Below are 17,976 nucleotides of genomic sequence, written 5' to 3'. Positions count from 1 at the left end.
ATTTACATATAATTTAAAAAAAAAATATATATATAGATGATTTTTTCAAGAAAAAATAATTACTTTTTGTCTTCCTTTTCTTATCACATTTCCTTGCAGCAATATCCATTGTTTCATTAGGAGATCATCAGAGGGCTTTGATTCTTCAGATCATTTGGTAAAATATAACACCACCTGATAAAACACTTCATGCATATTTCATACAGCCTTGTTTAATAATACTGTATAATTAAATAAAAACTCTTACCTCTAATGCATTGAAAATCTCATCAGCAGTGTCAGGGTTGCTAGTCTCTGCTTTGTCTTCGTCATCTGTGGCAATGTTGTTGCCCTGTGGTTGGGGCACTATCATGTATGTCAACAATATCTTGATTGTAGAAATTTAATTCTGATTCATCCCATTGAGCCTCACTTCAACTTGGCTGATTTCTTCACATCCTGGTATTTTTTTCAATTTTTCACCTTTTTAAACTCTCCTTCAATTATTATTCCATCAAAATGCTTGTTCCAACATTTTTGCAAAATGGATGATGTTATTTTCTTCCAGGACTGAGCATACTAGTAAACAACATTTTAATGTTAATTGTTTAAAGACTTCAGGTACACTCTTTTAGTCCTTCCTGCAATATCTTTCAAAGCTCTGGGTTTTTGAGATTTGCCTATGCACCTAGGCCACAGTCAATGAGTTCCTGCAGCACTCTTTTCATCCCTTGAAGCAAGTGACTTTTTAAGTAACATTTTAAAATTTAACCCAGTTTCGTCTGCATTATAAAGCTGATCTTTTATGTATCCTAGGAAAGAGCTGTCCATTTCTATTTTAAAATTGCTCACGGCATCAATATTGGCAGACAATCTTTCCCCACAGACATTTACTTGACATATTTCATACCTATTTTTTGAGCCATCCAGCACTGGCTTTAAATCCTGTACCTGCCTCAACCATCATTTTGAATAAAATCTTTGCCTTCTCATGAATAATCAGGCCTGTTAATGTCATTCTCTTTTCCGTTTGTTGTGTGAACCATAGAAACACAGGCTCATTCACTTTCTTGTTTTGACATGTATTCCTTGTTCTTTTGTTTGAGATCATACATGCTTACACTCTTCAAACTTATTTTTCATCTTGATCTAATCTGAAGCAGTAGAAACATCAACATCAAAATCAACTGCCACAGTTTGCAAAAACTCATTTTTAATTCTAACTGACTCCAAGTTTTCTTCAATTGTTATCACAACCCATTTACGATTGGTAACATGATGCACAAATTACTAAAATCAGTTCAAACAAGGTATCAGAAACTGCTAGGTATTGCCTAGCATGAACAGTTACTGAGAGACAATATGAACTAATAAAAGTGCCAAAACAACCTGACATAGGCAACAGAAGCCTGTTATCCTTTCCCTTTGTTTAAAAGGGTTCTAGACCTGACTGGTGACCACCTATAAATGCTTTATACTTCAAATTACGGAAACTTGTACAAACAGAGCTATTACGACAAATTACACTTTACAATGTTTTTACATTAATTTTTGTTCATTCAGAGAACAAAAAATCATCATCGTCTTAATACATAATCTTTTTGTTGGTTGTTTTTAGTTAAATGGTATTTCAGTTTGTACTATAGATATAAACACACATATATTCTCTGACAAGCTTAAATATAACATACATGATCCCTTTCTTACATACACTCCTACTCCTATCATCATGTGTACATGGGTTTACAGACTCAAAATCCACAATAGTTGTATTAGGTATATTTACAACGGCACACAAATGTTCATTCAATTATGTTTATGTGCAAAAAAAAATTTATATGGTAAAAGTTCAATACAATTGGGTGTACATACATATACACCAACTAACATATATATCAAATACACAGATCACATATTTACAAAATATGCATTTTACTGGATTAATCAAAATGACTGCAACTGGTTCAATTCAAGAATCAAAGCAAGTTATATGATATAAGGACCAACTGAGTAAAGAAGACAAAGCTAGCTTTAATGATAATTATAATGCCATAACCAATGCATAAACATCTTAAGATTTTTATTAGAACAATAATTTTAATTTAATGTTATAATTTACTAAATAACTAAATTTTTCAAAAAGAAATATAATTACTAATTTATCAATCATCAACATGACTTGTTACTGATGCATCAATTTTTTTCTACAGCAATGGAGGTACAAAAGTATTTTATCTTAAAAAAACTAATTCAGAAAAGAAACTGTCCTTAAAAATAAAAAAGCAAAAACATTATTAAATTAGATTTTATTAATTATTTAAAATTCATTTAAATATTATTAATAACAATACTAAACTCATGATTACAATAAATATGTTTAGATACTTAGTGATATAAAAATGATAAAAGAAATTTAAAATTTCTCAGAATCTTATTTTATGCAACAGGAAAAATAATATAATTTCTTTGTCTTGAAATGATAAGTAATGAATAGTCAACATTAGCATTTCATACATAAATAAGGCTATTCAGTCATTTTACATAAACTGTTCAATAAAGTCAAAACACTGATTGCTGGTTTCTAAATATATCCATTAAACATCACCCAATATCAAAATCTGAAAAATACAAGGAAAAATTAAAGATATTTAAACAAAAACAGGAACCTACCTAATAAGTATTCTCCCTAATTTGCAGGAGCATCCTTGAAGAAAATAAAGTCTATCAAAAACAAATTAGTACATAAAAGTTTTCCACATTTGGTATTAACATTAGTTATTTGGCAATTTATTACACATTTAGAGTTAATTTTTACTACGTTTTTATTTAACGGTAACAGAAAATCATTCTTTTTTTTTCTTAATAATTTTCAGTAATCTATTTTGAAGATTTTCTAAGCTATCTTTTATGCTAATATAGATCCACATGCAACAATACCGCCACACCACATGTTGCTAAGCTGTGAAAAAAGTAATAGTAAATTGTTAATATCAAATGCTAAGACAATATTCTATATAACTTTGTAAGAATGTAAAATAAATAAATATCTTTTCTTAATTATCTATTCAATATGTATGTCCCACTTCATGTTAAAATCTTCACTTACTCCAATGTACTTATATGATTCAACTCTATGGTCAGTCTGTTAAAATAAATCCCAATTCTGGCATGCACACTATCTTTATATATTACAAAAGTCACATGTACAGTTTTGTCTATATTTAAACTGATTTATGCAATCAAAATTTTACAGTTTACAGTTCTCCAAGTTCAATTTTTCATAAATAAATTACTAATAAAACCTAGAACATTATTTGTACCCTTGTTTTTAACAAACCCATATTGTGTTGTCAAAATAATAATAATACATTCATCAATAGAACTGAAAACTTTTATGAGACATTTTTGGATATTAAAGATCCATTATCAGTCTATAGTTGGTGATAAAAATGTTTCCCCAGATTTGAATATTAGTTTACCTTCAGCTAATTTTAGAGCAGAAGGCCAAACAAACTTTTCTATACATAGATTGAAAATATGTTCAAAGTGGTACAGTTAAAAGCTACTCAAAATGTTTACATTTATATCATAAATTCCACCAGCTTTACTTTTCATTTTTCAGATTATCTCATTAATTTCTAAGGAACTCTTAGGTTTCGAAAAACTACTTCTATTGTTGGATTGTGGTAACTTTAGTTTTGCATCTTCTCATATAGTTATTTTATTTGCCCAGGTTGATTCAACATCTTTTAAAAAATGTGTTAAAACTATCAGCTATTTCTTTAGGATTTCCTATTTTCCTATTGTTATGAATGATGTATTCAATTTTTTCTTTCAAGTTTATTTATGTAGTTCCATAAGTTTTTATTATTTTTGAAGCTGTTTGTTCTACTTTTTTCATATTCAATTTTGGTCTTAGCAATTACTTTGTCTAATATCTTACAGTATATTTAATACTTGTCTTTCAGGACTAAACTACTTGGATTTTTTCAACATATTATACAAAAACCTTTTGGTTTTACAAGAAGTGATTAGACCTGATGTTACCCATTTATTTCTAGACTTATTTTTATTGTTTATAGTATCATTCCTTCTCATTCCAATTGATAACACATTTTCACGTTTTTTTTTTCAAGCCAACTTTCTATCTTTGCTTTAAATACTAAGACTTTATAGTTAATAATTAAGTTTATACTTAAATGTTTTATAGTTAAATTTTTTAATAGTTTTCCTATTTTCATTTAAAATTTGTGTTTCAACTGATGCAAAAAGTAGATAATGATCAGTGAATGGGCATGTATATTTAAGTTGATATTAACTAAGGCTTTATATTTATGTATTATATATAAGGGAATATAATAACACAAATTCAAACCATTGTAACTAATGAGGTTCAACAGAGTCTAAAGATTGCCACCATATTCCTTTATATATTATCATTATATATCAATTATACATTACAAGGAATAAAACAGATTTCAGTACTTTACAGAAGTACTGAAGTCTTGTACTGAGTGATACAGTTGGTTACCTGTCAGCCGCTTAAACATAATTAGTTCTAATTTCAACCTAATTATGGCAACATTACAAATTGGTATCAAAAGACGCTACAAGTTATCACTATGAAAGAATAATTTATATATATAAACACATATGACACATATATATATATATATATATATGTATGTGTGTGTGTGTGCATGCATGCATGCGTGCATGTATAATAACATTTTAAGACAGCAAAGGTCACCATGAATACAGTAGACTAACCAGTTATACACATCTCCCATTCTTGTATTGAGTAGTACACAAAAAAACAGAAGGAAATATCTAGGTTCATAGAAAACTTACCAGGTGTGTAAATACAAAACTGAAATTTGTCCACAGATGGCCTAGCTGTCAATGTAGTTACCATCAAACTGCAATACTGGTGCCATTTTCTTTCTTTGACAGCTGACAAAGATTTCCAACTCATATTGTGAGTTTCATACAACAGCATAGTTTTAATTAGCGTTGAACATGTGAAGTTTTGTACCTACAAACTATGATTTGCGGACAGCATTGATTTTTTGTTACCATTTAAAGAAAACTGCTGCAGAATCGCATTGGACGCTTGTCGAAGCATACAGTGAGCACCCTCTTAGTAAATCACAGTGCGTAAGTGGTTTAAAAAAAATTCAAAAGTGGCGATTTGACGTGAGAAACAAAGAACAACGTGGAACACCACCAAAAACATTTGAAGACAGGGGAATTGCAAGCATAGTTGGATGAGGATGACACTCAAATGCAACAATAACTCGCAGTTCAATTAAATGTAACATGAGAAGCTGTCTCCATACATTTGAAAGCCATGGGAAAGATCCAGAAGATGGGAAAATGAGTTTCACATGAACTGAATGAAAGACAGCAAGAAAACCGAAAAACCACATGCAAAATGCTGTTCACCAGGTACATAAGAAAGTCATTTCTCCATCGAATTGTGACAGGTGATGAAAAGTGGATATATTTTGAGAATCCTAACTGTAAATGATCATGGGTAACTCCAGGCAAACCATCAACATTGATTTCAATGTCAAATCACTATGGAAAGAATGCTCTGTGTTTGGTGGGATCAAAAGGGTGTGATCTACTACGAGCTGCTAAAACCTGGCGAAATCATTAGTACTGAATGCTACTGACAAAAAATGATGGATTTGAATCAAGCATTACGTGAAAAATGACCAGAATATCAAAAAAGGCAACACAAAGTGATTTTGTTTTATGATAATTCACCAACACAAAGCAAAACCGGTCAAGGAATCGATTGAGGCATTCAGTTGGGAAATACTTTTATATGCGGCTTACCCACCAGACTTGGCACCATCTGACTATTATTTATTTGCATCAATGGGACACGCACTTGCTAAGCAGCACTTCACTTATAAAAATGTACGAAAATGGCTTGACGACCAGTTTACCTCAAAAGAGGAACAGTTTTTTTGGTGTGGCATTCATAAATTGTCAGAGAGATGGGAAAAATATATAGCTAGCAATGGACAATATTTTGAATTAAATATTTTTTTTTTAATTTTCATACAATAAACGTGTATTTTCTATATAAAAATTCCAATTACATATTTATACAACTGGTAGATGATACCTCAATCAAATCCTTATATATGATTTTGATTATAGAAATATAGTCTTAACTCCTTACCATTATTAAATTTAAGCCCTAAGAGAGATGAACTGTTGAAAAACCTCCAATATATTAGGGTCTAAATCTTGAGTAAACAATAGCGTTTCCAAAGTACTGCTATACCTCTGTACTTGTTCATGATGCTGGAACAAAACAAATTTAATATGAAACAACTATTATTATAATTTTAAAATGAACACAAATTTAAGTGAGAATCAACCTATTGTAAACAGAAACATAAGCTAAAATATTAAAATTTTCATAAACAAAGGCCATAACATTGCAGTTGTATACTAGAGGGAAAAACATCATTCAACCAATCCTATAGAGTTGTGTCAGTGAAGTAAGCTTTAATGAAAAAGTGGCCTGTAAACTCCCTTTCACACTGTAACAGTTCAAGGGATTTTTTGACCTATAGATATGGACATTATGTATGTTAACGTTTTTACTAATCATTTTCATGGTGAAGCATTTAAATAGCAAAGTGGACATGCACAGCATAATTGGTAAGCTTCAAACCCTGTCTATAAATGATATGAACATGTATGTAAAGATTTCCTTAAAACATTCTATACTGTCATCATCGGCATTGCTAGTTCACAGCCAGCTTTCCTAACATATCTTTAGTACAAGTAAGAAACATGACATATTTAACATTTTTTCAGACACTCTTGCTCGTCCAATACTCTTTCTTTCTTAACAAATATACATATTTTCAAACTGATTATGCCATTGATGAATGTTATCGACACTTGATCATATTACAATTAAACATTCTACGGAACTACAGTTTCACATTTAACAAATTGCAAAATAAAGAAGGGTTGTGTTCAGGAGTCACTATCCATACTAGTGGACCTGTCAACCAGAAAGATAGGTAAAAAATCTATGGCCAGGCACATAACTAAATGTTCTTTTTTCTCTTTGATTCTAGCCTAAATCAATATTCTACACCTCATTCAAGAGATATTTTAACTAACTGAAACCCCAAATATTATTTTTTGCACATCAGGTATATTACAACAGCATATTTGGTGTTGAAAGATAGAATAATTTATTTTAAAATTTAATTTCAATCAATAAGTATATCTAGAATTATAATTAATTAAATGTCTAAATTACCATTAAACTGCAACAGAATCTGAACATCAAAAAATAATCCCATCCCTCAATCAATTCCTCAGTCTTCCTCTGGGCCTCCAACCATCAATCCTAGCCTTCCCACACACCTGCTTAACGTTGGTAAATTTCAGTTCATCCACCAGTTCCTGCTTCTTCCCATGAAAATCACAGGAAGCCAGGTCTGGCGAGTAGGGAGGGGCTGAAGGAGGACAGTCATCTGATTTTTGTCACAAAGCTGAGTGTGCGAGCACACTGTCGTGGAGAAGTTACCATGAGTTTTCTCGCCACAACTCTGGTCTCTTTTTATGGATTTTTTCATGTAACCATTGTAAAACATCAAGGTAGTATTCACAGTTCACTGTTTCACCTTGAGGCAAGGATTCAAAATTCACAATTCCACTGAAATAAAAAAAAAAACAGAGAGCATCACTTTGACATGGAATCGAGACTGATGTGCTTTCTTGGGACGTGGAAATCTTTTGCCAAGCTATTGTGATGACTGAACTGATGTCTTAATGTTGTGGCCGTAAACCAAGCTTCCATCTCCTGTTATGATCCTTTGCATGAATATTTCATTATTACTGGCTTGTTCAAGAAGTTGGTGACGAACGTCCATTTAATGTTCTTCCTGCTGTTTGGTCATAAAACAAGGAACAACCTTTGCTGCAACTTGATGCATGTTCAATTTGTCAGTCTAAAGGTCATGGTATGACCCGATTGAGACTTATAGACTTCTTCTGCAAGTTCTCTGAGTCAGTAGGCGATTTGCATGCACCAGATTGTTGATTTTCTGAATGCAAGTGTTGAAGTTGAAGGCCTTCCTGGTTGAGGATCATCTACAATCGACTGATGATCACTTTTAAATCATGAAAACCATTCATAACATTGTGTATGACCCAGAGCAACATCTCCGTAAACTCTGAAAATAAATAATTGGAAACTTATATGTAATGATATATCTAACAAAATAAACCTGAAACTGTAGTCACAGAAATTGCTTGGAAAGCAAGTACTTCAACAGGCATTATGAAAGAACAATTTTTAATACAATAAAGAAACACAAAATTGATGACAGACATGTCAGCCCAAAGAACACTCAAAAGCATATGAAAACAATTGAAAAAATGGACGATTTTACTAAAACCACTATCAGGAAAAAAGTTCATTTGTTTTATTTCAATAACGAGCTTTCGAACTTGAACAAATATTAAATGCCATGAATACTGGTTCTGACCTGCCAAATTTTTCTAAAAGTACATTACATAATGTTTCAAAATTAATGAATTTTTGTTTTATGTCCAGAAAATATAATTCATAATTCTTTATTGATTGAATGCGAAAATATTATTTCATGGCATAGGGAATATTTAAGAGACATTACGCGATTTCATAAGAGGATTAAACAATTTATTATCTAGATGAAACTTGGGTTAATGCAGGACATGTACGGGAAAGGTATAGGCTGGTAAAGAAGCAAACAATGCAAAAGATATTTTTATGAAAGCTTTGTCAACTGGGATAAAACCCTGGCTGGAAAAGGTAAACGACTAATAGTAACATGCATATTAAGTGAAAATGGGTTTTTGAACGGTATTTTATGGGTATTTAAATCCACATCTTCCCATAAGTATCACAATGAAATGAATAGCAAAAATTTTATGCAGTGGTTTAAAAAATTGTTGTTGAAGGATCCGTCATAGTAATGTACAATGGTGCTGCTGTACTATTGAAAACTGAAAAATTCCAAACGCTTTGACTCGAAAATCAAAAATTGCTGAATGGTTAAAATTGCGTGCATCATTGTGTGACATGTTAAATGTACAACCTATAAGATTAGTAAAATCAGTTAAAGATATATTCATTATACAGCAGATGAAATAGCAAAATGAAAAGACTGTGTCATGTTGCATCTTCCTCCATACTACTACAATTTTAATCTAATAAAAATGATATAGAGACAAGTTAAAGGTTACAGTGAAAGTAATAACACAACAACAATTAAGAGATAAGTGATGCAGAAAAATAATTTATTGACAGGTGTTTATAAAATAGATGTAAATGCTTGGAAAAATTGTATTCAGCACGTAATTAATCTTTTCAGATCATTTAGTCTTGGAACTGGTTATGTATGGCGTCAGTTTTAAAACGCTGTTACAAAATCATTTTATATGGCATCTAAGTCAGTTATTTTGTTTTATATTGACAAAGGAATCAGTTTTATAACACAATTTGAACAACGTTTATATGAAGTAAAATATTTTATTTAGACTAGAAAGAATATGACCATTTTTTTCTCAGAAGTGTTTGTGTTTGTGCGCACGCATGTGTGTGTGTGTGACTTGTGTATTATAATTATGATATACAGCACACAAAAAAAAAGAAGGAATTTATGGTAATAAATACGTCACTTTTACTTGAGGTCTATAAATATATTTTCTGACAAATGATATCGGTAAACATGTAACACATAACGATTCGTAATGAAAAACAGTATACAGTAAAAATTGTTTTTTTGTAAATCTGAATAGCCTTTTGAGTAGTGGGAATTTTTATAAAACTTAGTTTTCTGAATCTACTTTCACTTATACTAATATATGTTCCTATGACACGGGTTTTTCATCATATTTTGCAGAATTTGCAACCAATTTGCTTGAAAGTATTATTTATAAAATGAGCAAACTATGTTTCATAAACACAAAGCAAAAAAAAAAAATTTGCTAATAAAAAACGCAGTAGAAATGCGCAAAAAAAAATCTGCAATTAAATTATCGTAATTTTTATACTATTTCAATTTTTTTTTGTTACAGGCATAAAAAATACCCAATCGTAACGGGTTTTTTTGTCAAAATCTGTTAAATCTCTTTAATATACTGTAATTTTTTTAAATTTTTTTCATAAGAGGATAGCATAAGACTATGAAGGGAGGCAATCAGATACCAACATATTTTTGCGGAGCGCTAATCAAGCGCGGATCATTGTGATGGGAGACGGTTAAAGAAAAACAAGCAGGGGTAGCAGACAGTTTGTGTGAAAATATTATTGAAGAAGATATTGAGATGAATTTGGGAAATGAAGACAGACAGCAGCTTTTATCAGGTCTTGAAGAAATACACTGAGGTAACAAATATTTTTTTCTAATTTACTTGAAATTTTAATATAGTGGCAATGTACTTTTTTAAAATTTTTATTTTTAAGATAAATATATAATTTTATTACAACTTTCTAATTTTTGTATTACAAGTTTTTTTTACTTCATTTTCATGTTAAAACTAAAGAGAAATATTTTTTTTTTCTCGGATGGATTGTGCTAAATTAAATTAGAATCATCATATTGTTTTGGTTTAGATTCATATGTTTTTGGTTTGCTGCACGCTTTCATCAAACAAATTATAATAATGTACTAACACAACTAATATCTTTATTATTTCTCAACACTGTATGTTAAGGTCAAAATCACATGTAAGGAGTTTAAAGGGGTTTAGTGTAATAATTAAAAGTATTTATCCTTGATTTTAATAAATCTATACATTTCATCTAATAATTTCTAACAGAAATTGCATTTTGCTTGCTGCCATAAAAAGCTCATTTACCTTTAATGAGATTACAAATGCCATTAAACTGAAAAGGTTAAATAAATGTTAAATATTGTTTTTAAATACTTACAGCAAGAAAGACTTGTTGCAATCGTCCAATTGTCCATTTATACCAATGGGTATTAAAGTCTTGACCATCTGTATCGCAACGTACAATATGTTCTGACAAAATCATAATGAACCTCTAAAACATTCAAAGATAGAAATATTCATGATTTTGTAAACTTTAGTACATCAGTATCATTATATGACAAATTTATTAAGAACAGTAATGTGAAAATTAATCCAAACACAGGAAATCTTTTGTTTAGAACTATGTTGTGGTTATACTGCTTGACCACACCCTTTCTTTAACTTATTTGTGTTATGAGAGATTAATTTCTTTGGTATTTAGCAATTTTCATATTAAAAATAGTGTTTTGTGGAAGTTTATTTCACTTTTTATTAAAAAATCATATTTTCACATTTTTTGTTCTGTGTCTTTATAATAATGGACAAAACTCCAAGAAAGCATTCGAAAATTACTTCTCTTCCTAAGCATACCAGTATGTCACAATGACAAATAGCTTCTGAGTACAGTGTTGAACTAGGGACATGGAACTTTTAAAATAATTTAAAGAAACTAGTTCCGTTTCACCTCAAAGGAAAATGCTAATGTGGCTAAAAAAGAAGAACTACTCCAACACAGCATCAATTATTAGTAAGAAAAAGTAAACTTGATCCAAAATTATCTGCTGTGGACTTAAATTGAGAATCAACAGATAGTGGAGCAGATTTACACCTGACGGAAAAGTGACGGTGAAGTCACTTTTAGACAGAAGTCAGTGTTAGACACTGACTTCTTGAAGCTGGATGGAAAGCTCGTCGACCAGCTAAAAAGCAGCTTTTTAACACTAGCAATGTCCAACAAAGGTTCTAGTGAGCTGAAGCACATGCTAACTGGGCCAAAGAAAACTGGAGAAATATTATGACTTTCAATGAATCACATTTTTATGTTCAGGAGCAAAGTGTTCCATGCATTAGAAAAGCATCAGATGTAAATATATCACTGGCTCATATCCAAAAAACAATTAAACATCCCCAAAAAAAAAATGTTTTGGGATTGTCTCACATTTGAAGGCCCTTGTTCAGTACTTCCAGCAGATGGTAGGTTGAAAAGTGATGGATATATGAAGATTCGGAAGAAATAGTTGTGACACAACTTCTAAACAAACTCTCACAAGACAATGGAGTGTTTCAACAAGATTTGACACCGTGCTATACTGTCAAAAGTGAAAAACCTTTTTGAAGAACAAAATCCTCCTCTGGCCAGGCAACTCCTCAGATTTAAACCCAATTGAAAATCTTTGGACAATAGTCAAAAAATGACTCTCAAACATGAATTTTACCACAAAAATTGACCTCTTTAAAGCAATAATAACGGTATGGTTTCATGATGAAAAATCAAACAAACATGTAGTACACTTGTTGAATCAAAGCCAAATTGTTTAGGTGAAGTAATTAAGAATAAAGGAGAACAAATTAATGACTAGATATTCATAAATTGTACAGGTATCCAGGTCGGCATGACATTTTCACATGCTATAAATCATTCATCTCTTCCTCTAAAGCAATACCTAACGGTGGTCCTGGAGGTTTAAAAAAAATGTTCTACAAGTATAATTTTCATCTAAATAAATGAATTTTTATTAAATAACATCTGTGTTTGAATTAATTTACATGGAACTGTAAGTTTGAATGATTCAAGTCCCAATTAGTTCCAGGGTTTCATATTAATCAAACTTTCTGCATAATAAACATGTTTTAATTAATAACTTCAAAATCCATTTTTTACAATCACAGTTAAAAAAAAGGATGGTATTTCTAGACATTTACTTATAATCATACCAATAAGTGCACGCCAGCAATGCTTCTTAACCGATTGCTGTTTACTAACTACAAGGATAAACAATATTCTGCAGAAATGTAAATAGATAGACCTCAGATGAGCGTTAGCTTGGAGACAGATCACAGATGACTAATAATCAGTGAGCCACAGATGTAGAGGCCACCTGCAAATAAGTAGACCTGGATTAAGGTGGCATTACCAATTTACTATAGGACAACTCTGAAGAGTGCTATTTAGTTCAAATCCTTTACTACAAAGATCCTGTGATGGTGCTATGCAATCTAGAATTTAACCATTAAATAAGCACTTTAATAAATGAGAGTCAGTGGATGCAAGAGCAGAAAAGGATGATCTTCCATTCAACAGTATGGAGGGACAGAAGACTTTAGCAAAGATGATCTTCAATGAGGAATTAGCTTTACCACCAACTATACTGCACAGTGCTCATAATGTGCCAATGGAATTTTTAATCATTAACAATGTTAAAGTGCCTTGGATGGGATAGGTTCTTTAGATTATCAAAATGGAGAAAGAAGAAATACATTAAGTGGTTTAGAACAGAAATAGTTTTCAAAGTAAATTTAAAAATAACAAGAAAGTCTGAGAACTTTGTACAAGGTTACAAGAACTAAAAGGTTTTCCAATTTGCCAAGAAAAATAATGGCAAGAAATTAAGATGGCACTTCAGAAAGCAGTAAACAAAAGTTTTAGATATGACAATCATTCAAAGAAAGAAGAGATTAAAGTATTATTGGAATGCAAAAGTTATACAAGCAGTACATGAAAAGAGAAAATATGTAAAACATATAGAAAAATCTAACAAAGGAAAGGAACTTTATAAAATAGGGAGCAACAGAATCCCCAAACCTTACCTTACCTTGAAACCTGAAGAATTGGAAAAGCCAAGTCTGAAGAATTGGAAAAGCTTGGCCCAAACAGTTCTAATTCCAAGCTACTCATCAACAGGGACGGCTACTTCTTTACCTCAGACTCCTGCATCTTTTCAGTGAATACTGACTTAAGATAAAAGGTACCAGAATAATAATTGTCACTTGGATTTTTTTTACTTAAGGGAACCATACAGTTTTTAACAATTATGTTAGAAAGATAATAAGTTTTTATTCTGAAATTAGCAAGAAATACAATACATGGATGTCCACAAAACAATCCACATGTGATGTATCAAAAATCTAAATTCATATGAAAATAGTTATTGATAAGAATATTAATTAATTGCTGCAAAAAGGTCTTGCAGCAAGTTTCACAGTTACTTAATTGGACTGAAAGTAGTAAGGGGACCAATAAATTCCAGGTGGTTTTTGGTTTTATAAATAGAATTTTTAAGAAAAGGTCTAAGATGGACACACCAGCTTAAAATAAATGATGTGATGGCAATGATCTTACATGTACTAGATAGTAGGATTATGAATCATGGGTTCTTAGGAAGGTACAATGTACAATTGAGGAAGGTTGATGCTGCCAAAATAAATTTTTAGATCCTCAAGATAAGAACAAAGATGAGTACAACATAATGAGAAAATGAGGAGAGAAAGAATTTCAATTAGCGTTATTATCCGGTAAGGAAAGGAAGCTGAAAGAGGCATGATGCATACTCTGTAATTGATAAAGAAGAAATCATAAAGTAGCTTATATCAAACAACATCGATTGACACATAATCAGGTAAAAAATTATATTAAATTTTCAAATTTACCTGGACAACATTTCTAAATGATCCATGACATAATTATATGAATTTAACTATAACTTGTTTCTAATACAAATATGGAAATAATCAATAAATTGGTGGAGAACAATTTAATATTGTGCGCGCACAATGTATGCATGCATGTGCACGTGCACACACACAAATACCATTTAAAATGCACAATGTTTTTCATAAAAAAAATAAAGATGAATTAGTACAAAAGTTAGAGATTTGATATTTGGCAGATTCATTTAAATCATTACAGCAAATAATGCTCCAAATTTTGAAAAAAGATTTCTAATTTTAATTTTGAAAGTTATAACTATCCAAATTGGAGAAAAAATTCTGATTTTGAATTCTTAAAGTTATAATTATCCAAATTAGAAGACCTTTAGAAGTAAAGTTCTAACAATGGGCTCTCTTTTGGATTTATCTACAAAATCTCTAAAATAGTGTCTGAAAAATGTTTAACATTGCAAATGTAAAACTAAACTAGAATGTTATGATACTTTATAATAATACATGTGGTGCAGTTTGAGTATAAATTATCTCATAAGTGACTGCCAGATTTATTTTTCCAAGTCTTGGCTTTACAAACACTCTTTCTTCAAATCTGAGTACAAATTCTGCAAATTTTTCTACAAAAAATTTAATTCAATTTGCAGTTTATTCTGCAAAAAATTTGCAGAATACACTGAAAATTTATATAACATACATAGAAATAAACTGAAAAATTTTTAAATAAATTGATAGACACATAGTATTATGATTATATAATATAAACAGTAATATGAAAATAAAAACTGGTCTAAAGCAGCAATAAAAATTAATAAGGTAAGAAATGTTGAGTAATATTTATGAAAAAAAAATAATAGAATTATGTATAGTTGACTAAGTACTATTATAACCATCAGTTTAATGCAACAAAGAGGACCTACTCAGTTCTCCCTTGGGTACACTACATAATCTGCAAAGGGTTATGTGCATACAAAATTTAACTGAAAAATCTTAATTTAACTATAATTATAGTTTTATAGTTAATTTAACTAAAAAACTTCTTTGCTAGCTGCAGCAGACACTACTTTCTTACTTGGAATATAATAAGGAAAAGATTCTTTTGATCAGCTTGTGCAGCTTCTAATTTCTCCTCCATACGTTCAACCATGTCCTCAGTAGGTTTATCAGAATTTCCATGACGGCCTCCAGTTCCACCTCCACCAGCACCACTATCATCACTTTCTTCACCAGAACTGGAACCACCTCCTGCTGCTCCCAAGCGCTCCCGTGCTTCACCTAATTCCCTGCTTAATCGACTAACATGTTTTGACATCTTCCTGATAGTTAAATGCAGTATTTCCCAAAGGTATAATCTAAAAAAACAAACAATTTGAAATAGAATAACTAATAATTTTCTGTTATTTGCACATAAAATAAACAAAGAATTACTAAGAAAATATTTTATTTGTTACCAATTTGCTAAAAAGAGACTGCAATGGTCACAACCATATGAATATAAAGTAGCAAACATTATTTTATTAATTTACATTTTCCTAAAGTATTTTCTTCATTGCTTTTCTTCTCAAGGTTAACAATAAAAACTAAAGGATACAGAAATCCTACCATGAAACTTTTTCCATAAAAATCAATTCAAAAAGAATTGATCCATAATGGTTCACCAAAATTGATATAGTTTTATATTTTACATTATTTTTCTAAATCTTCTCAGATTATTCCTTTCCAGGAAAATATATTATCGCAAATTCTTTCTTTCTTTCTTTCAATTTTCTCTTTATGATCTTGCCATATAAGGTAAAACTTGTGCATGGGAGATGGAAAGTAGGATTTTGTAGCGAATGAAAAATCCCTGACTGGGATTCGATGCCAGGATCTCTTAGATGAAAGGCTGAAATGCCACCATTCCTCCACAGAGATCTTTTGTGTTCCTTTTTTTGGACATGCAGCTACTTGTCAGAGCCAATACATTATTAAACATTACTTAGAATCTATTTGAATAATATCTTATCTGTTTTTATTAAATAAATACATTTCTGTTCAGAATAAAAGAAATATCGTTTATTCAAGTTAAATGATATAGATAAAACAGGTGATCTTACATACTTAGTGAAGGGCACAACATAACTGAATGGATGCCTGTAAAATTTAAGCAGGAAATTTTCAATCAACCAGCTAACAGCATCTAGTGACCATCACACGTTTTCCAAACTAAAACTGTTTTCAAAGGAAGGTATTTTTGAGTGGTGAAGGCTTGAAGAAATGTGACTACCTATCCCAATCAACTAGTGGTGGAGGAATATGACACAGGAATACAAAAACTTGTTGAACAGCTACTGTATTCAGCACCTTAGGAAAACTAGTAAATTATATTTAAGCACACAAGTGCTTAAATATGATTAAACAGTGCTTGCAATATGCCTCCCTTTCAGTCTGTTCTTCACCTGAGAAAAAAGCACAAAGTCACATTAAGTAAGATCAGGACTGTAGAGAGGGGACTCTTAACAGTTTTATTCCAGTGCTGGCCAAATACTCAGATCAAACTTGGGAGTAATGTGGTGGAATATCATTGTGAAGAAAAGATGTGTTCATTCTTGAGATCTTTGGTAACTTCAGACAGCCATTGCCCTCGGTATACCACTTCTCTGTAACTGTCTTCTGAGTTTCCAACACAACTCAATCTAAAACTCCTCTCATGCTACAATATACAGCCATCATTCTCTTCTTCACTGATCTGGAATACTGTTCACATAGGGAGATTTCCCATTTTCACACTTTTTCCATGCCAACATGAAAGACAGTGTGCCATCTGATATAGTTATGCAGCACCCAAAGGGTATGCATGTTAGGATTTCATTTGCAGATTTTGTTACCTATTCTAATAAAAAAACATTTTCCCTTTAAATTTTTATATTCTATAATGTTAAGATGTAAAGCATTCTAACATTCTGAAATGTTTTATTATCAGAATAGGTAACAAAATCTGCAAATGAAATTCTCTAGTAATTCCAGATACTTCCAAATTGTAATAAACCAAACAAATTACATCTAGAACCATGTTTATTCAATAAGACTATACTCTAATAGTCTACATGTTTTAAATTAAAGCAGTAAGAAAGTTTTTGGAAAAAAAAGGTGGAACGTGGTCAAAAACATATGGATAATAAATTCTACTACATCCTCATTGATCCAGAATGTGGAGAGTTAATCAAATGAAGAAATTTAAATTTTATAATAATGCTTATTGTAAAATAAGAAAGCACAAAGACTGGGTTCCGACTAGATTCTGTTCTTTCAGAGTATTTCAAAACAGGATGTAAATTAATGAATATTGGTTACATTCTTTCATAAAAATCTTCTAAAATTTCAGTTTTCCATATGTTTTTTAAAGAAGTTTTTTGTTTATATTCTAAAATATAAACAAAATTGTCATAAAATTAAATGTATTTTTTTTGTGATCTTTAGCAAATTTAAATGGCAGTTACAGAGAGGTCAAAA

General features: G+C 30.8%; 1 protein-coding gene across 1 annotated transcript in view; it reads right to left on the bottom strand.

Moving 5' to 3' along the window:
* Nucleotides 1–2,268: 2,268 nt before the first annotated feature.
* The window catches only part of Cbp80 (Nuclear cap-binding protein subunit 1), a 152,319-nt gene continuing 136,611 nt past the window's right edge, over nt 2,269–17,976 (bottom strand). The window contains exons 14-17 of the mRNA XM_075375264.1: nt 15,557–15,836; nt 10,943–11,056; nt 6,176–6,300; nt 2,269–2,597 (exon numbers count right to left, since the gene is read on the bottom strand). Of these exons, the coding sequence (XP_075231379.1) occupies nt 6,187–6,300; nt 10,943–11,056; nt 15,557–15,836 (508 nt within the window). The 3' untranslated portion in view covers nt 2,269–2,597; nt 6,176–6,186. The remainder of the gene's footprint in view (nt 2,598–6,175; nt 6,301–10,942; nt 11,057–15,556; nt 15,837–17,976) is intronic.

This window comes from Lycorma delicatula, chromosome 1 (genome assembly GCF_047948215.1).
Source record: "Lycorma delicatula isolate Av1 chromosome 1, ASM4794821v1, whole genome shotgun sequence".
Lineage (NCBI taxonomy): Eukaryota > Metazoa > Arthropoda > Insecta > Hemiptera > Fulgoridae > Lycorma > Lycorma delicatula.
This window is presented reverse-complemented; position numbering and strand designations above follow the sequence as displayed.